At 44.4% G+C, this 27,370-nt stretch overlaps 1 protein-coding gene across 3 annotated transcripts in view; it reads left to right on the forward strand.

The window, feature by feature from the left end:
- LOC139268860 (citron Rho-interacting kinase-like) overlaps positions 1–27,370 on the forward strand; it is a 336,825-nt gene that overhangs the window by 220,804 nt on the left and 88,651 nt on the right. For all 3 annotated transcript variants that reach the window (XM_070887645.1, XM_070887646.1, XM_070887647.1), the window contains 4 exons: positions 119–312; positions 5,065–5,200; positions 9,893–9,997; positions 26,732–26,872. In XM_070887645.1, coding sequence (XP_070743746.1) covers positions 119–312; positions 5,065–5,200; positions 9,893–9,997; positions 26,732–26,872 — 576 coding nt within the window. The remainder of the gene's footprint in view (positions 1–118; positions 313–5,064; positions 5,201–9,892; positions 9,998–26,731; positions 26,873–27,370) is intronic.

Raw genomic sequence — 27,370 nt, forward strand, 5'->3', positions numbered from 1 at the left:
TGTAGCATCTTGAATGCTGGCAAAAACCCTGGCATTTTCTGCTGCATTACGTCCGATGTGTTGCTTCATTTGAGTAGACCTCGTTGATCATGTCTCTTGTAATCCATTTGCCTTTCAGACAATAGAGACATTGAAGACAACCTGCTCAATGCTGGAGGAACAGGTGATGGACCTGGAGACGCTGAATGATGAACTCCTCGAGAAAGAACGACAATGGGAAACCTGGAGAGCAGAGTTTGAAGAAGAAAAAACACAATTTGAGCGACGCATCCAAGAAATGAAGAGACTGCTGGACATAGAAAAGCAGAGCAGGTACTGTACTGCAGGAGGAAATGCTGAGCAATGGATAGTCTATAGTACAGCAAGGTATTGAGTGGCTGTGGGTACTGAACTTGATGGTGTTAAATAAATCTATGGGCAGTGTACTAGAGGGCCCATGTTATACTGGCATCAACTAACAGATCAGATACTGGGAGGCCATCAGCTGCCAGAGTCACAATATCTTACAGACCAGGTAACTGGGTTCCAAGTCATAGGACCAAAAATTCCACAAAATCTGCCACCGCCGGATTGCTGCCCAAATAAACTGCTAAGATTATTAAATTAACACCGGCGAAAAATTGGTGAAAAAAAGGAAAAAATTCCGCCCGGCGGGAAAAATGGGTCTTGCATGTGGATTCACGGCAGTAAACGCGATCCTGGGCAAATTGGGCGGTACTTACTCAAAATTTAGTCCGAGGCTACAGCTTGGGCCTAGGGAGGAGAGAAAACACACACAATATTTTTCTAAAAAATAAAAAATGGGAATTAAAAAAATCAAAACGTTAACTTACCTTTTTTTTTTGTCGGGCTTCGTACCTACTGCCTAACTCGGCTGGTTTCTTATTGGTGATTTTTTTTTTAGCGGTCCGCTCCCCAGCAGTATTTCGAGACCACATGCAGAACTCTTTGAAGAAATTCCTGCTGGGAGATTTTCCGCCGAAAACTAAGAATACCATGGAGAAATCGGGTGGAAATGGTGCTGACTATTTATGGAGGGAGTTACCAAATAGTGGAACAAATTTGGGAGTTGGTGGGGGTGGGTGGAGAAGAAATCATGTTTCCGTGATATGGCATTGAATGAAATGACAATATGAATTGACAAGGCAGTGTTAACCAAATTTTCTCAACCCATAAACTGCTAAAGTAGTCATTATTTCCAATCCAAAACCTGTTTGCAGTGTTATAAATAGAATGCATCGTGGCCAGTCGTGATTCATGAATAAATCTCTGCTCATTGAGTTATCCAGTCCTCTATTGTGTAGCTATTTCATAAACGTCACAGTTGCCATGACACTATTGATTACAAAAATGCTCAAATGCAGCTTTTGGAGAGAAATACTTAAATTATTAAAATTAATTTATTCTCCTGTCTCAAATCTTATTTAAACAACTGAACTTCCTTTCATTTTTAAAAAAGAACAAAACATTTCTGAATAGCTGAGTTTTTTGCTTTTCAGTTTTAATTTACACTCTTAGGGCTCACATTTCCCCAACCCCTTTTTCTGGTGCCCTCACCCGAGGTGCACTGTTTTTGTCCACCTCCAAGCGCGCCGAAAATCTTCCTCACGATTCTAGCCGCTCCCCAGCCTCTCCTCAGTGGTGGGGTAGCGTCGCCCAGTGGATTGGGGGGCGAAGCCAGGTCCCGGTGCTGAAAACAGTGTCAGGACCTCTGCACATACACGCTAGAGTCTGCGCGCATGTTCAGTAGCTCCTAGCAGGCCGAATCTGTGAGTGCGCGCTGCAGGCCCGAAGCACGCCGTCCCTAGCCCTGGCCGAATGGGCTCCCTCATCGGCGGCCCGCTGCGTTCCCGAAGGTAAGACTTCCATTTTTTATTTGTTAGTTACTGATTGATTTGCTTATTACTTTTGTCTTGGTGCTTTAGGTGCAGGGTTCCTTCTATTTTGTATTAATTAATTGCTTATTACTTTTAGTGCTTGGTGCAAATGTAATGTTTTGTTTAGTGCTTGGTGCTTTAAATGTATTTATGCTTCTTTAATGCTGTGAAGGTGTTTAGTGTTTTGCAAGGTCCCCTCCACCCCCCCCCCCCCCCCCCCCCAAATCAAATCTCTGGCTGATGCGCTGATTTCTTAAGTCACCACAAGGTTTTTCTGAACATACAAGAGTGCCCACTTACGCTGACCTAAGTTAGTTTGGAGTAACTTTTAGCTGGCTAAACTTGCTTAAATGACCAAAATGGCATAAGTGGCTGGTAATGCCCCCTTTTGAAAATAAAACTAAACTAAAATAAAACCTAACTAACTCGCTTTCACTGCCGCAAATTAAATGGCCAGAATTGCAACTAAAAAGATACTCCAGAAAAATCAAGTTGCTCCAAAAAAAAATGGAGCAACTCCTGGGGAAATTTGGGCCCACGGATGTACGTGCATGATATATTTGTCCACTGGCTCAATCTATTGTGAAATTTGTTGCTACCTCTTGTGCTACCTAGAGATGGACAAATTGTGCATTCTAACTGATTTCCTGCAAAAGGCAGTAATTTTTAGAGCTTGATGTCTGCTACCATATTGTGGCACAGTAATTACATTTACTAATACAAAAGCAAAATGCTGCAGACGCTGGAAGTCTGAACTAACAGAAAATGCTGGAAATACTCAGCAGATCAGGCAGCATCTGTGGAGAGAGAAACAGAGTTAACGTTTCAGGTCGATGACCTTTCATCAGAACTGGATAATGTTACAAATGTAACTGGTTTTAAGCAAGTATAGAGGCAGGGATGGGAGGAAAGAGCAAAAGGAAAAGTCTGTGATGGGGTGGAAGGCAGGAGAGGTTGGGTGACAAAAAAGGATGATAGTGTAAGGTGAAAGGGTGTGATAATGGGACAAGTAAAGAAACAAAAGCTGGGTCTGGAAGAGGTGTAAATGGGAATCAAAAGAAGAATCAGCACCTACTGCTGGAAAAAATGGAGGCTGAGATTATGAGCTGAAATTGTTGAACTCAGTGTTGAGTCTGGAAGGCTGTAAAGTGCCTAATCCAAAGATTAAGGTGCTGTTCCTCGAGCCCACATTGAGTATCATTTGAACAGTGAAGGAAGCCAAGGACAGAGAGGTCAGAGGGGGAGTAGAACGGAGAATTAAAGTGATAGGCAACCGGAAGCTCAGACTCACACTTACGGACTAAACTGAGGTGTTCCTCAAAGCGATCACCCAATCTGCATTTGGTCACCCCATTGTAGAGGAGACTGCACCGTGAGCAGCAAATACAGTATACTAAATTGAAAGAAGTACAAGTAAATCGCTGTTTCACCTGGAAGGAGTGTTTGGGGGCCCTGGACGGTGGGAAGGGAGGAGGTAATAGGCAGGTGTTACATCACCAGCGCTGTTTTTTTAATTAATTCACAGGATGTGGACGAAACCGGCAAGGCCAGCATTTATTGCCCATCCCTAATTGCCCTCTTAACCGCCGCCTTGAACACAACTGCGTGATTTTCTAGGCCATCTCGGGGGGCAGTTAAGAGTCAAGGACAGCAGATTTCCTTTCCTAAAGGACATTAGTGAACCAGATGGGTTTTGATGACAATCCGATACTGGCATTACTGATGCTGGCTTTTCATTCCCGATTTTTATTTAATTATTTTGAATTTAAATTCCCCTTGGTGGGATTTGAACTCATGTCTCTGGATCATTAGTCCAGGCCTCTTATGATTACTAGTTCAGTAACATAACCACTATGCTACTGTACCCTATGCACAGGAAGGTGCCGTGGAAAGAGAAGGTGTAGGGCGTGATTGAGAAATGGTCAGGTGTCGCAGAGGGGAAGGTCCCTGAAAGGGAAGGGATGGGGAAGATATATTTGGTTGGATCATGCTGGAGGTGGTGGAAATGGCAGAGGATGATCCGTTGAATGTGGAGGCTGGTGGGGTGGAAGGTGAGAACAAGGGGGAACGCTATCATGGTTCTAGGAGGCAAGGGAAAGGGTTAGAGCAGAAGTGCGGGAAATGGAACAGACACGGTCAAGGGCCCTGTCGACCATGGTGGAAGGGAATCCTCGGTTGAGGAAAAAGAAATGACATTTACTAGTTGCCTAAGGAAGAGAGTTTAGAGAGTTTGCGATTAGTTCTCGTATGAGGTGATTGGTTTGCTCTGCAGTGGAATCTGAGTACTCTTTAATTTTTTTGCTGAAGGTGAGGGATATGATTGATGGGGAATGAAAGTCTTTCTATTTCCGGCACCCGATGTTAGCATTAGTCACTCCCAAGCAAGGTGCAGCGCAGCCAGATGCAAATTCAAGCTCATTCTGGTCGGCTTCAACCTCAAACTCCTACTGCAGCAGTGTGACATTTTTCCCATTTCTCACACCAGCAAATCTGTGACCTCCGAAAGAAATCGGCAATTAGTACCAAATTAGGGGCTGTTTAATGCTGTAGGCTATGCCCACTAGGAACTGGATTGAGACTACCCAAGCTCATTTCACACACAACCCTTCCAGCCAGCAGACAGAGGAGGCTTTAATCCCATCAGTCCAAGCTGGATTTGAGTACAGCTCACAATGCTGAAAAGCCAATATCTACCCCATTGCTTATTCAATGTTTCTTCTCCCTGTCCCCCCTGCTATTTGTATATTACTGATTTACTACAGTCGCAGATAGAATTGTCAACCTGGAGCGGTGGGGTGTAGAAAATGATCCAATGTTATATCTGAAGATAGCGTCTCTTCAGGCTTGTTGATTTATGTTTTCCGGTAATGGTTTATTCTCCGTCTCGCAGCAGGTGAGGTCCATAAGTGTGTGTGTGTACATATAACACACTTTTGTGCGTCAATTGTTACTGCCAATATATACACTGTACCTGGCCAGCTGTGTCATGACCTCTGCTAGCCTCAAGACTGTTACATGTTAAGGTCATCATTCATTAATTCTCCTCGTTCATTAATTCTCCTAGTTCATTGCTGAGGATGTGTTTCCTTTGCCAGTGCAGTCTTGTCATTACATGGATATGGATCTGAAACGGATGTGTGAAAATGGCTCCGTTTTTTTTTCTGATTTATCTTCCTTAAATTCACAGAATGCGTGCAGACCAGCGTGGCAATGAATCCCGTCAGGCCGTGGAACTGGCTGTGAAAGAACACAAGACTGAGATCCTAACCCTACAACATTCTTTGAAAGAACAGAAACTGAAGGCAGAAAGCCTTTCTGATACAGTTAGTATCTCCCTGAACGCTACACCTCCATTTATTTGAGAATTTTGACATTATCACTACCTGATTTAGAGGCAGTGTAACAAGTTTGTTCAGGTCTGATTGCAAGACCAAAGTATATATACTGGCTCGTTTAGTTATCTTTGTCTGATGGACAATACGGTGTTTATTATATAGTGTCAAAAAAAAATTCCATCGGCAGTGATGCTGATGATCTGCATTCTTTCTACTTTGTGCTATATGTGAGGCAGTGTTTCAGTTGGTTTTTCAGGTGACACATGTTAATGATTGTGGTTCATTCAATACTTTTGACATTGCATGGCAAAACCAAACCATGAAAGGGTGTATCAACCTTTCAGGGTTGAATTTTTCTGCAGAAGAACTTTAAAAAAAGAGAAACCTGGGTAAAGGGTCAATGTCCACAGTGCAGGTTGAAAAGAGTAATGGAGAAAATGAGGTAATTCATGAAGTGGTGATTAGGTGACAGCAAGCCTGTGCAGTTTAAAGTGTGTAGATGGAGGAAGGGAAAAGGTAAGCAGCTCCGCAGTTTGAAAGTCTTGGAGAAATGAAGAGTATGTGAAGAGTCTTGGTTTCGTGTAAGGATTTGGGGAAGAAAAGTAAAGTGTGGAGTGGTGTATGTAGAGCTTAGAAGCAACAACAATGTGAAGTTCAGAAGAGCACTAACCTGGATAGGAGAAATGAAACTAAAGATGGGAGTGAGAGAAGGCTAGAGCGGTCACCTATCAGACCACAGGCTTTTCCTTCTATCCACCTGGAAGGTAGCTTCCTTGGTTATGGAACCAGAATTCAAGTCCTGGTGATCTTGTTTTGGGGAATATGAAATGTTTGCCATGGAAGAGCAAAGCTGCTCTTGGAGGAAGCTTTAGCAATAGAGGAGATGTAGGAGTTACATTTGAGACAAGAAGAGAAAGGGAGAATAAGGACGTCAGACTAAGGGTGGACCCAGCAAAGGCGAGAGGTGAGATACCACCTGGTTTGACTTGCAAGAGAAAGAATCAAGATTTTCATTGCATTGCGAGAGGTCAGGAAGTTGTGAGCAGTGAGGGTGTGTTGTCTGATAGAAGTAAAGTGGAATCATCAGCAGAAGAATGGATGAGATTGGATGATGAGTGAAACATGCCATTGTGTTTGAGAGAGGACTGAGCACTGGGGAACGCTGATTTAATGGGAAAAGAGTCACCGGTAGAAGAAACTAGATAGTCATGAACGTAGTTTTGGTAGGAGGATATAAGTTTATTTGAAAAACACTATGTGCATCTGAACAAATTTTAGCTTTGGAAATGTCCATGGCAATGGCCAATGATTCACTGAAGTGGAACCAGAGTGCAGGTTTCATCACATAGACATTAAAAGAGCTTTCTATATTGGAAATAGCAACCTATGTGTGGTGGTGGGAGCAGCTTCTGGTATCCTTTTCTGTCTTTATGCAAACAATGACTGGTTCACTGGCTACTCAAGTGTTTCCTTCTCTGATATAAGTTGCAGGGACTAAGCTCAGGGTACCCCCAATACCATGTGCTTTAATTTTGCACACCAATCTCTTGTGTGGTACCTTGTCAAAAGCCTTTTGAAAGTCCAAATACACCACATCCACTGGTTCTCCCTTGTCCACTCTACCAGTTACATCCTCAAAAAATTCTAGAAGATTTGTCAAGCATGATTTCCATGCTAACTTGGACCGATCCTGTCACTGCTTTCCAAATGCGCTGCTTTTTCATCTTTAATAATTGATTCCAACATTTTCCCCACTACTGATGTCAGGCTAACCGGTCTATAATTACCCGTTTTCTTTCTCCCTCCTTTCTTAAAAAGTGGTGTTACATTAGCTACCCTCCAGTCCAAAGGAACTGATCCAGAGTCGATAGACTGTTGGAAAATGATCACCAATGCATCCACTATTTCTAGGGCCACTTCCTTAAGTACTCTGGGATGCAGACTATCAGGCCCTGGGGATTTATCGGCCTTTAATCCCATCAATTTCCCTAACACAATTTCCCGCCTAATAAGGATTTCCTTCAGTTCCTCCTTCTCACTAGACCCTCGGTCTCCTAGTATTTCCGGAAGGTTATTTGTGTCTTCCTTCGTGAAGACAGAACCAAAGTATTTGTTCAACTGGTCTGCCGTTTCTTTGTTCCCCATTATAAATTCACCTGAATCTGACTGCAAGGGACCTACGTTTGTCTTTACTAATCTTTTTCTGGGTCACTGCTGCAGTATGCAATGTTCTATTTTGGTTTAAGAAGCCTCTGAATTTAATTCTTCATCCCTCTCCCTGCCCACCTGCCCTCTGGTGATTTTTTACAAAAGGTTTTAAAGTAATTTTCTGATGCACTTATAATAGTACTTGATACAAATCATTTTTATTTCTCTTGCTTTAATATATAACACTTGAGAGCCTTGAAATAGGTTCTGCTGTATTTTCCCCCTGCCGGGTGTTCTGCAATTGCTACATCTAATATTGGGAACAAAACATAATTTATTCATAATAACAATGGCAAAGTGAGAAAATCTAGAAATGCAATTGGTAAGAAAATTAATTATTACAGCATAGTATTCTTTGAAAGTCATTGGGCCCGAAATTGATGCACTCAACGCCCACTGCCACCGACATTCCTCCTCTGGTTGCGTCCAGTGCCAGTTTTGATCTTGTCTGGAGCGAGCAGGACGGGAGAGCCGCCGGGAACCGCCCGCCGACATCAGCGGGCGGCCGAGTAGCGTTATTGGACTCCCGCCCACCGAGATGTCGGTGTGGGTGGGAGTCGGCGCCAGAACGGGGGTAGACAGCTGGTCTGTCCCCGACGGTAGATATGAAGAACTGAAAAAAAAGGTGAGTAAACATTTTTAATTTTTGTTTTTCTTTACAGGGACTTGCCTGTATGGGGTACCTGAAGGTGTTCCGATGTTTTTTTTTGATGCTTTTTCTTTCAGGTCTTCGACCTTCCGTGGACCCAACTCCATTCTCGGCGGCCCTTAGGCGTCAAGTGCATTTTGCCGCCGAGAATGAGAGCTACCGCCCAGATTGCCGCCCGCCACCCTTTGAAGGATCTTTTTGATGAAAACCCCGCCCAAAGTACCGTCAGGTACCTCAGTGGCCATAGCTGGTCTTTTGGGCGGCTGGGGGTCTTCACCAAATTCGGGCCCATTAATTGTTAGAAATTTGAACAAAATTAAAGACTAATCAAGTATACCATTAAAGGCATATGATACTGAGTGGCATTACATAAAGCCTTTTTACTAAGCCTGCTCAAGTGACCATTCTATCTACCTTCATGATTATAGTTCCCTATTCTGTACATGTAGATATAGCAGGAAGAGACATCAAATGTCATTATTAACACTTGCATAGAAGCACACAGAATGTACAGCACAGAAACAGATCATTTGGCCCATCTGGACCTTAACGGTGTTTATGCTCCACGCATGCAGATTTCACAGCAAGCACAGTGAATATGTAACTTATTTTGCTCAATTAGATTAGAATTCAACATTCCATTCTAATCTCCCATCCATTGCCATTGGCTAGGTGATCACAGGATATCATCCCATACAATTGAACAATACTTTTTTTATGAATAAGTTTCATATCAAAATATTTTAAATAATGAATTACTTTTTAGTTACTGTGAACATTGTATCGAGGGAAATAAAAGCAAGAAGTTGTATAGTCTTGGTTAACTGAGTTGAGCCCATTTAGGCATCCAGTTATAAGGCACTGTCAGGTAACTTAATATTATTTTGTGTATAACAAGTACTGATGCATAATTTACAAAAAAAAACTAAAAATGTCTTGTTCCATTAATGCTGCTTCAGATTGAATGCAGTGTATGAAAAGCAATGTGTGTACAAAGTAAGGGGAACACCAATAAGCAAATACATGAATAATGTTACTTAATACACAAACAATTGTTTGTAAAGTGCTATCTCCAACGGGAGCAGGATCACAAAATAAAATCATAAATATAACCTGCCTCTCTCTATTTAAAACAAACACTTCATGTTTGTTGCCTCCCATTTTGAGTTTCCCTCTGGTGACTTTCCTGACTGGAGGATCCGTGTCCTACAGTGGTTCCGAGCATTTTAATGACATTTGCAACTTTTGGGCAGCATGGGAACCAATCTGGAAATGACTTATCAAAGGAAAGCAGCCAATGTACTGAGTACTCCTTACTTGTATTTGGAGATCAAACTTTAGTCAAAGTATCAAGTTACTGTAACAAGGAATCTCTCATTCTGGGGAATGGGTGGCAATCCTGGGTTGTGACAACCTTACTTTGGCAAAGCCCCAAATGACATGGAGCTATGTGCTCTATTAACCCAAAATATGATCAGTGAGTACGGCTGCCAAGCAGATGTGCTAATACCATACGTATCCAAATTGACTGCCGCATTTCTCTACATTACAACAGTGACTACACTTCAAAGTACTTAATTGGCTGTGTAGTACTTTAGGATGCCCTAAGGGCAATGTAAATTCAAGCTCTTGATTACCTTGCAGTTTGCATCACATCAAAAAATAAGTGGCTGATAAATGAATGTCTTTTTGTCACTTATTTCAAAAAGTTGTTGGCTTAAATTCATTGTATTGGATGCACTGTAGTACTCTTACAGTTGATCAGTGTCTGCAAGTCCAATGTATTTGTGCCAGAATGATTTTTGATCCATTCGCATTTACAGTTGAGTGACTTGGAGAAGAAACACACCATGCTGGAGATGAATGCACGTGGCCTTCAGCAAAAACTGGAGACGGAGCGAGAGCTAAAACACAGACTAATTGAGGAGGTAGGGCAAATATCGGATCATTCCTTGGGGCATAAAACATTTTTCTTATGCAAAATCCTTGATTTGGTGATTTAAATTGATGGTTTATTTGTTCATGGGATCTGGGCATCGCTGGCAAGGCCACATTTATTGCCCATCCCTAATTGCCCTTGAGAAGATGGTGGTGAGCCACTGCCTTGAACCGCTGCAGTCCATGCAGTGCTGTTAAGGAGGGAGTTCCAGGATTTTGACCTAGCGACTGTGAAGGAACGCCGATATACTTCCAAGTCAGGATGGTGTGTGACTTGGAGGGGAATGTGGAGCTGGTGGTGTTCCCATGTGCCTGCTGCCCTTGTCCTTCTAAGTGGTAGAGGTCGCGGGTTTGGGAAGTGCTGCCAAAGAAGCCTTGGCAAGTTGCTGCAGTGCATTTTGTAGATGGTACACACTGCAGCTACAGTGCGACGAAGGTGGAGGGAGTGAATGTTTGTGGTGGATGGGTGCCAATCAAATGGGCTGCTTTGTCCTGGATGGTGTCGAGCTTCTTGAGTGTTGGAGCTGCACTCATTCAAGCAAGTGGCGAGTATTTCACTTTGGGGAGTCAAGAGTTGAGACACTCGCCGCAGAATACCTAACCTCCGACCTGCTCTTGTTGCCACAGTATTTGTGGCTGGTCCAGTTAAGTTTCAGGTCAGTGGTGACCCCCAGGATGTTAGTGGGGGAATCGGTGATGGTAATGCCATTGAATGTCAAGGGGCGGTGGGTTAGACTCTCGCTTGTTGGAGATAGTCATTGTCTGGCATTTATGTGGCGCGAATGTTACTTGCTACTTATCAGCCCAAGCCTAAATGTTGTCCAGGTCTTGCTGCATGCAAGCATGGACTGCTCCATTATGTGAGGAGTTGTGAATGGCACTGAACATTGTGCAGTCATCAGCAAACATCCCCACTTCTGATCTTAGATTGGAGGGATGGAAGGAAGGTCATTGGTGAAGCAGCTGAAGATGATTGGGCCTAGGGCATTGCCCTGAGGGACTCTTGCAGCGATATCCTGGAGCTATGATGATTGACCTCCAACCACCACAACCATCTTCCTTTGTGTTAGGTATGACTCCAGCCAGTGGAGAGTTTTCCCCCTGATTCCCATTGACTTCAGTTTTTCTAGGGCGCCTTGATGCCACACTCGGTTAAATGCTGCCCTGATGTCAAGGGCAGTCACTCTCGCCTCATCTCTGGAATTTAGCTCTTTTGGCCATGTTTGGACCAAGGCTGTCATGAGGTCTGGAGCTGTGGTCCTGGCAGAACCCAAACTGGGCATCGATAAGCAGGTTATTATTTAGTAAGAGCTGCTTGATAGCACTGTTGACGACACCTTCCATCACTTTGCTTATGATTGAGAGTAGACTGATGGGGCGGTAATTGGCCGGATTTGATTTGTCCTGCTTTTTGTGGCTAGGACATACCTGGGCAGTTTTCTCCATTGTTGTAGCTGTATTGGAACACCTTGGCTAGAGGCACGGCTAGTTATGGAGCACAAGTCTTCAGCACAACAACCGGGATGTTGTCTGGGTCCTTAGCCTTTGTTGTATCCAGTGTTTCTTGATACCACGTGGAGTGAATCGAATTGGCTGAAGATTGGCTTCTGTGATGGGGATCTCAGGAGGAGGCCGATATGGATCATCCATTTGGCACTTCTGGCTGAAGATGGTTGCAACCACTAGCCTTATCTTTTGCGCTGAGGTGCTGGGCTCCGCCATGATTGAGCATGGGGGTATTCATAGAGCCTCCTCCACCCGTTCGTTGTTTAAAGGTCCACCACCATTCACGACTGGATGTGGCAGGCCTGCAAAACTTTGATCTGATCTGTTGATTGTGGGATCGCTTAGCTTTGTCTATAGCATGCTGTTTACGCTTTTTAGCATGCATGTAGTCCTTTGTTGCAGCTTCCCCAGGTTGGCACCTCATTTTTAGATACACCTGGTGCTGCTCCTGACATGCTCTTCTACACTCTTCATTGAACCCCTGGCTTGATGGTAATGGTGGAGTGAGGGATGTGCCAGGCCATGAGGTTACAGATTGTGATGGAATACATTTCTACTGCTGTTGATGGCCCACAGTGCCTCATGGATACCCAGTTTTGAGTTGCTAGATCTGTTCTGAATCTATCCCATTTAGCACGGTGATAGTGCCACATAACACGATGGATGGTGTCCTCAGTGTGAAGATGGGACTTGGTCTCCACAATGACAATGTGGTAGTCACTTCTACCAATACTGTCAGGGACAGATGCATCTGCGAAGATAGATTGGTGAGGACGAGGTCAAGTAGGTTTTTTTCTCGTGCTGGTTCTCACCACCTGCTGCAGGCCCAGTCTGGTAGCTATGTCCTTTAGGACTCAGCCAGCTCGGGCAGTAATGGTGCTACTGAGCCATTCTTGCTAATGGACATTGAAATTGCCCTCCCAAATTACATTCTGTGCCCTTGCTACTCTCAGTGCTTCTTCCAAGTGGTGGTCAACGTGGTGTACTGATCCATCAGCTGAGGGAGGGCGGTAGGTGGTAATCAGCAGGAGGTTTCCTTGCCCATGCTTGACCTGAAGCCATGAAACTTCATGGGGTCCTGGGTCAATGTTGAAGACTCCCAGGGCCACTCCCTCCCGACTGTATCCTGGCACACTCTTCTGCACTCCTCACTGAGCCAGGGTTGTCGTAGCAGTGACCAACCTTGGTTCAATGAGGAGTGCAGAAGAGCATGCCAAGAACAACACCAGTTGAACCGAAAAATGAGGTGCCAACGTAGGGATGCTGCTACACAGGATGCTATAGACAGAGCTAAACGATCCCACAAACAACGGATCAGATCAAAGCTCTGCAGTCCTGCCACATCCAGTCGTGAATGTTGGTGGGCAATGAAACAACTAACGAGATGCTCCATGAATATCCTCCTGCTCAATGATGGCGGAGCCCAGCATGCAAACGCAGTAGACACGGCTGAAGTGTTTGCAACCATCTTCAGCCAGAAGCGCCAAGTGGATGATCCAGCTTGGCCTCCTCCGGAGGTCCCCGTCATCTCAGCCAATTCGACTCACACCAACGTGATATCAAGAAACAGCTGAGTGCACTGGATGCAATGGCTATTGGCCCCGACAACATCCCGGTTATTGTGTTGAAGACTAACTGCACATCTAGCCAAGCTGTTCCAATACATCCACAACACTGGCATCTACCCGATAATGTGGAAAACTGCCCAGGTATGCCCTGTCCATAAAAAGCAGGACCAATCCAATCCGGCCAATTACCACCCCATCAGTCTAATCTCAATCATCAGCAAAGTGATGGAAGATGTTGTCAACAGTGCTATCAAGGGACACTTACTTACCAATAACCTGTTTACCAGTGCTCAATTTGGGTTCTGCCAGGGCTGCTTGGCTCCAGACCTCATTACAGTCTTGGTCCAAACATGGACAAAAGAGCTGAATTCCAGAGGTGAGGTGAGAGTGACTGTCCTTGACATCAAGGCAGCATTTGATCAAGGAGCCCTAGTAAAATTTAAGACCGTGGAAATCGGGGGGGAAATTCTCCATTGGTTGGAGTCATATCTAGCAGAAAAGAAGATGATTGTGGTGGTTGGATCTCAATTATCTCGGCTTCAAGACATGGTTGCAGGAGTTACCACAGGATTCACGTAGCCTGGGCGACCACATGTGCAGGAAGTGTCACCAGCTACTGCAACTCGAGCTTTGGGTTTCGAAGCTTGAGCGGTGGCTGGAGTCACTGCAGCGCATCCTAGAGGCTGAGAACTTCGTGGCTAGGACATTTCTAGAGGTGGTCACCCTGCAGCTTAAGAGTGTGCAGGCAGAGAAGAAGTGTGTGACCGCCAGACAGAAGAGAAGAACCAGGCAGATAGTGCAGGAGTCCCCTGAGTGCATCTTGCTGTCCAACCAGTATTCTGTTCTGAGTACTGCTGGGGGCAATTGTTCCTCTGTGGAGTGCAGCCAGAGCCAAGTCCACGGCATCACGAGTGGCTCAACTGCACATGGCGGGAAGGGGGGGAGGAATAAGAGTGGAAAAGCAATAGTGGTAGGGAATTCGATAGTTAAGGGAGCAGACAGGCATTTCTGCGGCCACACACGTGACTCCAGGATGGTATGTTGCCTCCCTGGTGCCAGGGTCAAGGAAGTCACTGAGCGACGGCAGGGCTTTCTGGAGCGAGAGAGTGAACAGCCAGAGGTCATGGTTTATATCGCTACCAATAACATTGGTCAAAAGAGGGATGAGGTCCTGCAGGCACATTTTAGGGAGCTAGGAGAGAGATTAAAAAGCAGGACCTCAAAGGTAGGAATCTCCGGATTACTCCTGGCGCCACGTGCTAATGAGTACAGAAATAGGAGAATAGGTCAGATGGTGTGCTGGAAGGATGGTGCAGGAGGGAGGCCTTTAGATTCCTGAGGCATTGGGACCGTTTCTGGGGGATGTGGGACCTGTACAAGTCGGATGAATTGCACCCCGACAGAGCTTGGACCAATATTCTCGCAGGTTTGCTAGTGCGGTTGGGAGGGTTTAAACTAGCTTGGCAGGGGGATGGGAACATAGAAACATAGAAAATAGTTGCAGGAGTAGGCCATTCGGCCCTTCGAGCCTGCACCGCCATTCAATGAGTTCATGGCTGAAAATGCAACTTCAGTACCCCATTCCTGCTTTTTCGCCCATACCTATTGATCCCCCTCGTAGTAAGGACTTCATCGAACTCCTTTTTGAATATATTTAATGAATTGGCCTCAACAACTTTCTGTGGTTGGGAATTCCACAGGTTCACCACACTCTGGGTGAAGAAGTTTCTCCTCATCTCGGTCCTAAATGGCTTACCCCTTATCCTTAGACTGTGAACCCTGGTTCTGGATTTCCCCAACATTGGGAACATTCTTCCTGCATCTAACCTGTCTAAACCCGTCAGAATTTTAAACGTTTCTATGAGGTCCCCTCTCATTCTTCTGAACTCCAGTGAATACAAGCCCAGTTGATCCAGTCTTTCTTGATATGTCAGTCCTGCCATCCCAGGAATCAGTCTGTGAACCTTCGCTGCACTCCCTCAATAGCAAGAACGTCCTTCCTTCCAAAACTGTACACAATACTCCAGGTGTGGCCTCACCAAGGCCCTGTACAACTGTAGTAACACCTCCTTGCCTCTGTACTCAAATCCCCTCGCTATGAAGGCCAACATGCCATTTGCTTTCTTAACCGCCTGCTGCACCTATATACCAACCTTCAATGACTGATGTACCGTGACACCCTGGTCTTGTTGCACCTTCCCTTTTCCTAATCTGTCACCATTCAGATAATAGTCTGTCTCTCTGTTTTTACCACCAAAGTGGATAACCTCATATTTATCCACATTGTACTTCATCTGCCATGTATTTGCCCACTCACCTAACCTATCCAAGTTACTCTGCAGCCTCCTAGCATCCTCCTCGCAGCTCACACTGCCACCCAACTTAGTGTCATCCGCAAATTTGGAGATACTACATTTAATCCCCTCGTCTAAATCATTAATGTACAATGTAAATAGCTGGGGCCCCAGCAGAGAACCTTGCGGTACCCCACTAGTCACTGCCTGCCATTCTGAAAAGTACCCATTTACTCCTACTCTTTGCTTCCTGTCTGCCAACCGGTTCTCAATCCACGTCAGCACACTACCCCCAATCCCATGTGCTTTAACTTTGCACGCTAATCTCTTGTGTGGGACCTTGTCGAAAGCCTTCTGGAAGTCCAAATACTCCACATCAACTGGTTCTCCCTTGTCTATCTACTCGAAACATCCTCAAAAAATTCCAGAAGATTTGTCAAACATGATTTCCCTTTCACAAATCCCAAATGCACTGCTTCGACATCCTTAATAATTGATTCCATCATTTTACCCACTACCGATGTCAGGCTGACTGGTCTATAATTCCCTGTTTTCTCTCTCCCTCCTTTTTTTTAAAAAAAAAAGTGGGATTACATTGGCTACCCTCCACTCCATAGGAACTGATTCAGGGTCTATGGAATGTTGGAAAATGACTGTCAATGCATCCGCTATTTCCAAGGCTATTTAAGTACTCTGGGATGCAGTCCATCAAGCCCTGGGGATTTATTGGCCTTCAATCCCATCAATTTCCCCAACACAATTTCCTGACTAATAAGGATTTCCCTCAGTTCCTCCTTCTTACTAGACCCTCTGATCCCTTTTATATCCGGAACGTTGTTTGTGTCCTCCTTAGTGAATACCGAACCAAAATACTTGTTCAATTGGTCTGCCATTTCTTTGTTCCCCGTTATGACTTCCCCTGATTCTGACTGCTGGGGACCTATGTTTGTCTTTACTAACCTTTTTCTCTTTACATATCTATAGAAGCTTTTGCAGTCCGTCTTAATGTTCCCTCCAAGCTTCCTTTCATACTCTATTTTCCCTGCCCTAATCAAACCCTTTGTCCTCCTCTGCTGAGTTCTAAATTTCTCCCAGTCCCCGGGTTTGCTACTATTTCTGGCCAATTTGTATGCCACTTCCTTGACTTTAATACTATCCCTGATTTCCCTTGATAGCCACGGTTGAGCCACCTTCCCTTTTTTATTTTTACGCCAGACAGGAATGTACAATTGTTGTAGTTCATCCATGCGGTCTCTAAATGTCTGCCATTGCCCATCCACTGTCAACCCCTTCAGTATCATTCGCCAATCTATCCTAGCCAATTCACGCCTCATACCTTCAAAGTTACCCTTCTTTAAGTTCTGGACCATGGTCTCTGAATTAACCGTTTCATTCTCCATCCTAATGTAGAATTTCACCATATTATGGTCACTCTTCCACAAGGGGCTTCGCACAACGAGATTGTTAATTAATCCTCTCTCATTACACAACACTCTGTCTAAGATGGCCTCCCCCCCACGTTGGTTCCTCGACATATTGGTCTAGAAAACCATCCCATATGCACTCCAGGGAATCCTCCTCCACTGTATTGCTTCCAGTTTGGTTAGCCCAATCTATATGCATATTAAAGTCACCCATGATAACTGCTGTACCTTTATTGCATGCACCCCTAATTTCCTGTTTTGATGCCCTCCCCATCACTACTACTGTTTGGAGGTCTGTACACAACAACTCCCACTAGCGTTTTCTGCCCCTTGGTATTCCGTAGCTCCTCCCATACCGATTCCACATCATCCAAGCTAATGTCTTTCCTTACAATTGCATTAATTTCCTCTTTCACCAGCAACGCCACCCTACCTCCTTTATCCTTCCTAAATGTTGAATACCCTTGGATGTTGAGTTCCCAGCCTTGGTCACCCTGGAGCCATGTCTCCGTGATGTCAACCACATCGTATCCGTTAACTGCTATCTGCACAGTTAATTCGTCCACCTTATTCCGAATACTCCTCGCATTAAGGCACAGAGCCTTCAGTCTTCCCTTTTTAACACACTTGGACCCTTTAGAATGTTGCTGCAAAGTGGCCCTTTTTGTTTCTCTGTCCTCCAGTTTTACTCTTCCTTTCTGTCTTTTGCTTCTGTCTCCATTTTGTTTCCGTCCTTCTCCCTGCATTGGTTCCCATCCCCCTGCCATATTAGTTTAACTCCTCCCCAATAGCACTAGCAAACATTTCTCCTAGGACATTGGTTCCAGTCCTGCCGAGGTGCAGACCGTCCGGTTTGTACTGGTCCCACCTCCCCCAGAACCGGTTCCAATGCCCCAAAAATTTGAATTCCTCCCTGCTGCACCACTGCTCAAGCCACGTATTTATCTGAGCTATCCTACGATTCCTACTCTGACTAGTACGTGGCATTGGTAGCAATCCCGAGATTACTACTTTGAGGTCCTACTTTTTAATTTTAATTTAACCTGAGAATAGATTCAGTAAGGAGAGAATAATGGGACTAAAAGCGGACAAGTCCCCTGAACCTGATGGCTTACATCCTAGGGTCTTAAAAGAAGTGGCTGCAGAGATAGTGGATGCATTGGTTGTAATCTACCAAAATTCCCTCCATTCTGGGGCGATCCCAGCGGATTGGAAAACCACAAGTGAACGCCCCTATTTAAAAAAGGAGGCAGACAAAAAGTAGGAAACTATAGACCAGTTAGCTTAACATCTGTCGTTGGGAAAATAAGAACATAAGAAATAGGAGCAGGAGTAGGCCATACGGCCCCTCAAGCTTGCTCCACCATTTTATATGATTTTGGCTGATCCAATCATGGACTACCCTGCCCGCTTCCCATAACCCCTTATTCCCTTATCGGTTAAGAAACTGTCTATTTCTGTCTTTAAATTATTCAATGACCCAGCTTCCACAGCTTTCTGAGACAACGAATTCCACAGATTTACAACCCATTGAGAAAATAAATTTCCTCCTCATCTCACTTTTAAATGGACGGCCTCTTATTCTAAGATTATGCCCACTAGTTCTAGTCTCCCCCATCAGTGGAAACATCCTCTCTGCATCCACCTTGTCAAGCCCCCTCATAATCTTGTACATTTTGATAAGATCACACCTCAATCTTCTGAATTCCAATGAGTAGAGGCCCAACCTACTCAACTTTTCCTTCTAGGTCAACCCCCTCATCTCCGGAATCAACCAAGTAAACCTTCTCTGAACTGCCTCCAAAGCAAGTATATCCTTTCGTAAATATGGAAACCAAAACTGCACGCAGTATTCCAGGTGTGGCCTCACCAATACCCTGTATAACTGTAGCAAGACTTCCCTGCTTTTATACTCCATCCCCTTTGCAATAAAGGCCAAGATTCCATTGGCCTTCCTGATCACTTGCTGTACCTGCATACAGTGCCACAGGGCTCAGTGCTGGGACCCCAGCTCTTTACAATATACATTAATGATTTAGATGAAGGAATAGAGTGTAATATCTCCAAGTTTGCGGATGACACTAAACTGGGTGGCGGTGTGAGCTGTGAGGAGGACGCTAAAAGGCTGCAGAGTGACTTGGACAGGTTCGGTGAGTGGGCAAATACATGGCCGATGCAGTATAATGTGGATAAATGTGAGTTTATCCATTTTGGGGACAAAAACACCAAGGCAGAATATTATCTGAATGGCGGCAGACTAGGAAAAGGGGAGGTGCAACGAGACCTGGGTGTCATGGTTCATCAGTCACTGAAAGTGGGCACGCAGGTACAGCAGGCGGTAAAGAAGGCAAATGGTATGTTGGCCTTCATAGCTGGGGATTTGAATATAGAAGCAGGGAGGTCTTAATGCAGCTGTACAGGGCCTTAGTGAGGCCTCACCTGGAATATTGTGTTCAGTTTTGGTCTCCTAATCTGAGGAAGGACATTCTTGCTATTGAGGGAGAGCAGCGAAGGTTCACCAGACTGATTCCAGGGATGGCTGGGCTGTCATATGAGGAGAGACTGGATCAACTGGGCCTTTGTTCACTGGTGTTTAGAAGGATGAGAGGTGATCTCATAGAAACGTATAAGATTCTGACGGGACTGGACAGAATAGATGTGGGAAGAATGTTCCCGATATTGGGGAAGTCCAGAACCAGGGGACATAGTCTTAGGATAAGAGGTAGGCCATTTAGGACTGAGATGAGGAGAAACTTCTTCACTGAGAGTTGTTAACCTGTGGAATTCCCTGCCGCAGAGAGTTGTTGATGCCAGCTCACTGGATATATTCAAGAGAAAGTTAGATATGGCCCTTACGGTTAAGGGACCAAGGGGTATGGAGAGAAAGCAGGAAAGGGGTACTGAAGGAATGATCAGCCATGATCTTATTGAATGACGGTGCAGGCTCGAAGGGCCGAATAACCTACTCCACCTATTTTCTATGTTCTTATAACCTTTTGTGTTTCATGCACAAGTACCCCCAGGTCCCGCTGTACTGCAGCACGTTGCAATCTTTCTCCATTTAAATAATAACTGCTCTTTTTTTTCTGCCACAGTGCATAACCTCACACTTTCCAACATTATACTCCATCTGCTAAATTTTTGCCCATTCACCTAGTCTGTCTATGTCCTTTTGCAGATTTTTTGTGTCCTCTTCACATATCACACATTGCTTTTCTTCCCATCTTTGTATCGTCAGCAAACTTGAAAATGCTGGAGTCCATTATTAAGGAAGCAGTAGCGGGACATTTGGAAAAGCATAATTCAATCAAGCAGAGTCAGCATGGTTTTATGAAAGGGAAATCATGTTTGACAAATTTGCTGCAGTTCTTTGAGGATGTAATGAGCAGGGTGTATAAGGGGGAACCAGTGGATGTGGTGTATTTGGATTTCCAGAAGGCATTCGATAAGGTGCCACATAAAAGGTTACTGCACAAGATAAAAGTTCACGGAGTTGGGGGTAATATATTAACATGGATAGAAGATTGGCTAACTAACAGAAAACAGAGAGTCGGGATAAATGGGTCATTTTCTGGTTGGCAAACAGTAAGTAGTGGGGTGCCGCAGGGATTGGTGCTGGGTCCTCAACTATTTACAATCTATATTAATGACTTGGATGAAGGGATAATGTAGCCAAGTTTGCTGATGATACAAAGATCGGTGGGAAAGTAAATTGTGAGGAGGACACAAAAAATCTGCAAAGGGATATAGGCATGCTAAGTGAGTGTGCAAAAATTTGGCAGATGGAGTATAATGTGGGAAAGTGTGAGGTTATCCACTTTGGCAGAAAAAATAGAAAAGGAAATTATAATTTAAATGGAGAAAAATTGCAAAGTGCTGCAGTACAGAGGGACCTGGGGGTCCTTGTGCATGAAACACAAAAAGTGAGTATACAGATACAGCAAGTAATCAGGAAGGCAAATGGAATGTTGGCTTTGTTGCAAGGGGATAGAGTATAAAAGCAGAGAAGTCCTGCTATAACTCTACAGGGTATTGGTGAGGCCACACCTAGAGTAATGCGTATAGTTTTGGTCTCCGTATTTAAGGAAGGATATACGTGCATTGGAGGCTGTTCAGAGAAGGTTCACTAGGTTGATTCCGGAGATGAGGGAATTGACTTATGAAGATAGGATCAGTAGGTTGGGCCTATACTCATTGGAGTTCAAAAGAATGAGAGGTGATTTTATTGAAACCTATAAGATAATGAGGGGGCTCGACAAGGTGGATGCAGAGAGGATATTTCCACTCATAAGGGAAACTAAAACTAGGGGACATTGTCAGAAAACGGGGCCGCCTATTTAAAACTGAGATGAGGAGGAATTTCTTCTCTCAGGGTTGTAAATCTATGGAATTCTCTGCCCCAGAGAGCTGTGGAGGCTGAGTCATTGAATATATTAAGATGGAGATAGATTTTTGAGCAATAAGAGAATAAAGTGTTATGGGGAATGGACAGGGAAGTGGAGTTGAGTCCATGATCAGATCTTATTAAATGGCGGAGCAGACTCGGGGGGGGGGGGGTCAGGTGGCCTACTCCTGCTCCTATTTCTTATGTTCTTAAGCAAAGCTGGAATTGGAAAGCAGAAAAGTCGAAAGTGAATTTGGAAGACAGGAAACGAGGGCTAGAAAATAGATAACAAGGAAGTTTGGCCGTTTTAAATGGTACATATGTCAATGCAAGGGTTATAGGGCATATGGCAGATGAGCTGAGAGCACAGCTAGGCACTTGGGAGTATGATATTATAGCTATTACTGAGACATGGCTGAAAGAAGGGCAGGAATGGCAGCTCAACATTCCTGGTTACAGGCTTTTCAGACAGGATAGCGAGGGGGTTAAAAAAGAAGGGGTGGTTGCTGTATTGATTCAAGTAAGAATTACAGCTGTGAGGAGGGATGATATGTTGGAAGGATTGTCAAATGAGATCATATGGGTTGAATTGAAAAACAAAAAAGGGGTGATCACACTGATGGGAATATACTATAGATACCCCAAACAGTCAGAGGGTGATAGAAGAGCAAATATGTAGACACATTTCTGAGAAGTGAATTTCAACTACCCTAATATTAACTGGGATAAAATTAGTGTGAAAGATATAGAGGGTGCAGAATTCCTAAAATGCTTCCAGGAGAACTTTCTTTAGCCAGTATTTAGCAAACCCAACAAGGGAGGGGGCGGTTCTGGACTTAATGTTAGGGAATTAAGCTGGGCAGGTGGAAGGGGTATCAGTGGGTGAGCGTTTTGGTGGTAGTGATCATCATTCGGTTAGATTTAGGGTGGTAATGGAAAAGGACAAAGATAGACCAGGAATAAAAGTTCTCAATTGGGGAAAAGCCAATTTTGCTAAGCTGAGAACTGATTTAGCCAGTGGATAGGAAAAAGCTACTTGAAGGTAAATCAGTGTCAGAGCAGTGGGAGACATTCCAGGAGGAGATCCGGAGGGTCAGAGTAAGTATGTTCCCTTAAAGAAAAAGGCTGGGACTGACAATTCTCGAGCCCCCTAGATGTCAAGGGACATGCAGGATGGATAAAGAAAAAAAGAGAGGCTTATGATAGACACCAAGGACTCAATACTGTAGAGACTCTAGAGGGGTATAGAAAGTGTAGCAGTGAAATGAAAAAGAAAATTAAGAAAGCAAAGAGAGAGCATGAAAACATTTTGGCAAGGAAAACCCAAATATATTTTATAAATACCTTAAAAGCAAGAGGATAACTAAAGAAAGAGTAGGGCCTATTAGAGACTATGGGCCCAAATTTCCCCAACCCCGTTTTCCAGCGCACTCACCCGAGATGCGCCAACTTTGTGCGCTCAAAACGGCGGCTCAAAATGGCGGCAAAAAACTTACGGTTCTGGCCACTCTGCTGTGTGTCCCGGGCCCTGGCGGGGCGTATAGAATAGAGTAGAGTAGAGTGGAGTGGGGTGGAGCTACAGCCCTGCGCCGAAAACCATGCCGGCAGCTGTCCACATGCGCAGTGGAGTCTGCGCGCATGCGCAGTAGCTCCTCGCCCTCCCAGTGCATCCTGCAGAATGTGAGCGGGACCCGATGCTCACTGCCCCTATCCCTGGCCGAAGGGACAACCCGATGTTCGCCGCCCCTATCCCTGGCTGAATGGTCTCCCGCGAGCCCGCAAGCTATTGAACAGATGGAAACCTGCTGTGCTAACTTGTTTCTGGCAAAAATATGGGGAAGTTGTTTCTATTTTATACTTTTTTTGGAATTATCTCGGCATACAGCCTTTGGAGCCAATTACTTACAGAGAATGAAAACATCGCTTGGCTTAATTTGTTTTAGGGAGAGTCCTGTACAGGTTAAAAAAAATGATTGTGAAGGAAACCTGTAAAAATGTGCAAAGTAATGAGTGACATGAAAAAAGCCCTGTACATGTAAGTAGCTGCTTGTGTTGTTTAAACTACTGGAATTGTGTGTTTGCAGAGTTCCTTTATTTTCTTTTAATCTTTCCTTAAAACTTTGTAAGCCTTGGTGCTTTAGATGCAGGTCTTCTCTGCTTCCTTCTATTTTTTTATTTGTTATTGAATGCTTTTTGTGCATTGTTTAGTGCTTTGTAAGTCTTGGTGTTTTAGAATGTACTAACCTGTGCTGATTTCTTAACTCTCTCCGCAAGGGTTTTCTGTGCGGCCACAAGTGGCCATACACGCTGTCCTAAGTTAGTTTGGAGCAACTATTAGCTGTCCAAATTGGCTTAAATGGCCAAAACGGCTAGTAACACCCCCTTTTGGAAAAAAAACGAAACTAAAAAAAAGTCCCAACTTGCTCACTTACACTGGCGCAAATTAAATGTGCAGAATGGGGATTTTTAAGATGCTCCAGAAAAATCAAGTTGCTCCAAAAAAAATTGAGCAAATTTGGGCCCTATAAAGATAATCTGTGTGTGGAGGCGGAAGACGTGGATATGGTTCTTAATGAATGCTTTGCATCTGTTTTCACAAAAGAGAGGGGCGAAGCAAGCATTGCAATCAGGGAAGAGGAGTGTGAAATATTAGATGAAATAAACATAGTGAGAGAGAAAGTATTAAGGGGTTTAACAGCTTTGAAAGTGGATAAATCCCCAGGCCCGGATGAAACATATCCCAGGCTGTGAAGAGAAGCAAAAGAGGAAATAGCAGAGTCTCTGACCATCATTTTCCAATCCTCTCTTGCTACAGGTGTCGGAGGACTAGAGACTGCTGACATGGTACCTTTGTTTAAAAAGGGAGAAAGGGATAGACCGAGTAATTACAGACCAGTCAGCCTAACCTTGGTGGTGGGAAAATTATTGGAAAAAGTTCTGAGGGACAGGATAAATCTTCATTTTAGAAAGTCATGGATTAATCAAGGACAGTCGGCATAGATTTGTTAAGTGAAGGTCGTGCCTGACTAACTTGATTAAATTTTTTGAGGAGGTAACAAGGAGGGTCGATGAGGGTAGTGCATTTGATGTAGTGTATATGGATTTTAGCAAGGCTTTTGATGAGGTCCCACATGGGATCCAAGGCAAAGCAGCAAATTGGATCCAAAATTGGCTCAGAGGCAGGGAGCAAAGGGTAATGGTTGATGGGTGTTTTTGTGACTGGAAGGCTGTTTCCAGTGGGGTTCCGCAGAGCTTAGTACTCGGTCCCTTGCTTTTTGTGATATATATCAATGATTTAGACTTGAATGTAGGGGGTATAATTACGAAGTTTGCAGATGATGCCAAAATTGACTGTGTGGTTGATAATGAAGAAAGCTGTCGACTGCAGGAAGATATCGATGAACTGATCAGGTGGGCAGAACAGTGGCAAATGGAATTCAATCCGGAGAAGTGTGAGGGCTAACAAGACAGGGGAATACACATTAAATGGGTGGAAACTGAGAAGTGTAGAGGAATAAAGGGAACTTGGAGTGCATGTCCACAGATCCCTGAAGGTAGCAGGCCAGATGGACAAAGTGGTTAAGAAGGCATATGGGATAGTTGCCTTTATTAGCTGAGGCATAGAATACAAGAGCAGGAAGGTTATGCTTGAACTGTATAAAACACTAGTTAGGCTACAGCTACAGTACTGCGTGCAGTTCTGGTCACCACATTACAGGAAAGATGTGATTGCACTACAGAGGGTACAGAGGAGATTTATGAGGATGTAGCCTGGACTGGAGAATTTTGGTTATGAGGAAAGATTGGGTAGGCTGGGTTTATTTTCTTTGGAACAGAGGAGGCGAAGGGGAGACCTTATTGAGGTGTATAAAATTATGAGGGGCCTGGATAGAATGGATAGGACTAACCTATTTCCCTTAGCAAAGGGGTCAAGAACCAGGGGGCATAGATTTAAAATAATTGTTAGATGTTTTTGAGGGGAAATGTCTTCACCCAGCGGGTGGTGGGGGTCTGGAACTCACTGCCTGAAAGGGTGGTAGAGGCGGAAACCCTCGCCACATTTAAAAAGTGGATGTGCACTTGAAGTGCCGTAACCTACAGGGCTACGGACCAAGAGTTGGAAAGTGGGATTAGACTGGAAAGCTCTTTTTTTTGGCCGGCGATGGGCCAAAATGACCTCTTTCTGTGCTGTAAGATTCTAGGGCAGTGTCCTTGGCCCAAACACCTTCAGCTGCTTCATCAATGACATTCCCTCATCAGGTCATTAGGTCAGAAATGTGGATGATCGCTGACGATTGCACAATGTTCTGTTCCATTCGCAACTCGCCAGATAATGAAGCAGTCCATGCCTGCGTGCAGCAAGACCTGGACAACATTCAGGCTTGGACTGATAAGTGGCAAGTAACATTCGCGCCACAGAATGCCAGGCAATTACTATCTCCAACAAGAGAGAGTCTAACCACTGCCCCATGACATTCAATGGCATTACCATTGCCGAATCCCACCATCAACATTCTGGAGTAACCATTGACCTGAAACTTAATTGGACCAGCCACATAAATACTGTGGCAGCAAGAGCAGGTCAGAGGCTGGGTATTCTGCAGCAAGTGCCTCACCTCCTGACTCCCTAAAGCCTTTCCACCATCTACAAGGCACAAGTCAGGAGTGTGATGGAATGCTCTCCACTTGCCTGGATGAGTTCAACACCAACAACACTCGAAGTTTGACACCATCCAGGACAAATCAGTGCACTTGATCAGCACCCCTTCCACCACCTTAAACATTCACTCCCTTCACCACCGGCACACCATGCTGCAGTGTGTACCATCTACAAGATGCACTGCAGCAACTCGCTAAGGCTTTTTCGACAGCACCTCCCAAACCTGCAATCTCTACCATCTAGAAGGACAAGGGCAGCAGGTGCATGGGAACACCACCACCTGCAAGTTCCCCTCCAAGTCACCATTCTGACTTGGAATTATATCGCCGTTCCTTCATCGTCGTTGGGTCAAAATCCTAGAACTCCCTCCCTAATAGCACTGTTGGGAGTACCTTCACCACCCAGATCTTGCCGATTCAAAGAAGGCCATGTACAAGGATTGGTGCTGTTCCCTGCGATTTTCTTGCAGCTGTCGTGCTGTAAAAATCATGTTCGTTGTACCCCGTAGAGGACGAAATCCGCATTGATGTTGACGGTGGGGGATTCAACAATAGTAATGTTAAAGGAAGAAATTGTCCTCTTAAAAATGGGGATTTATGTGTCCATGGGACAACACCAATTAAAAGTGCAGGGTAAGTAGTTTCACTTCTGCTCAGGGACGTGGTAAAACATGCCTGCCATTTGGCCTGGTGCACTCTTTTCCTGAGCAGAAATTGAACACCAGCTCTGCTAGTTGCAGGACTCTGGTGTTATTAACACTGAATGAAATCTCATGGTTATTAACTATGACCAAATTTGTATTAGCTTAGTAAATTATATTCTTTCTGTCCATCTCTATACTTTTATGTTCATATTTTTCTGAACCTTGTGGTTATTCCCCTTATTTAGCAAACAAAACTGCAACAGCAGTTAGACATGCACAAAACGCACATCTTCCGTCTGACCCAAGGCCTGCAGGAAGCCCTGGATCAGGCTGACCTGTTGAAGACAGAACAGAGTGATTTGGAGTACCAGATTGCAAACATGCAGGTGAGAGTTGAATGCAATTAAAAATCAGATTGCTTTTATACAATGTGGTGACTGACAAATGGTATCAAAAAGCAATAAAAACAAATTGAGGTAGAACCTGTACAACCATTCCTCCCCAGAAACCAGCGGCTTTGACCAATGTAGTTGGGAAAGCACAGGAATGTGGTCTTTAGAGTGCATAAGTATGTCTGGGTGGATTAAGCCCAGATGTCCAATCTTTAACGTAAATTTGAGTGTACGTACTTTGTGGCTGCTGTAGTGCATCAGCGTCAGTTGGTATAGAGATAACTGAAAAGTTTTGATATCTTTAACATGGCATTTTGCAGTGAACTAAAATCCTTGCCTCTGATCAATTTTGTGAAAAAAAAACCCAAACTGTATTTAATCAATATTGTATTCACCTCTACATTTTGACTAAAATTAAGGATTTCAGTCTCCAGGATATTGGCTTGTGCCCTCCTGTCCTGCTTTTCTGCCTGATTTAGAGGCTATGCTCTT

This window comes from Pristiophorus japonicus, chromosome 8 (assembly GCF_044704955.1).
Source record: "Pristiophorus japonicus isolate sPriJap1 chromosome 8, sPriJap1.hap1, whole genome shotgun sequence".
Classification (NCBI taxonomy): Eukaryota; Metazoa; Chordata; class Chondrichthyes; family Pristiophoridae; genus Pristiophorus; species Pristiophorus japonicus.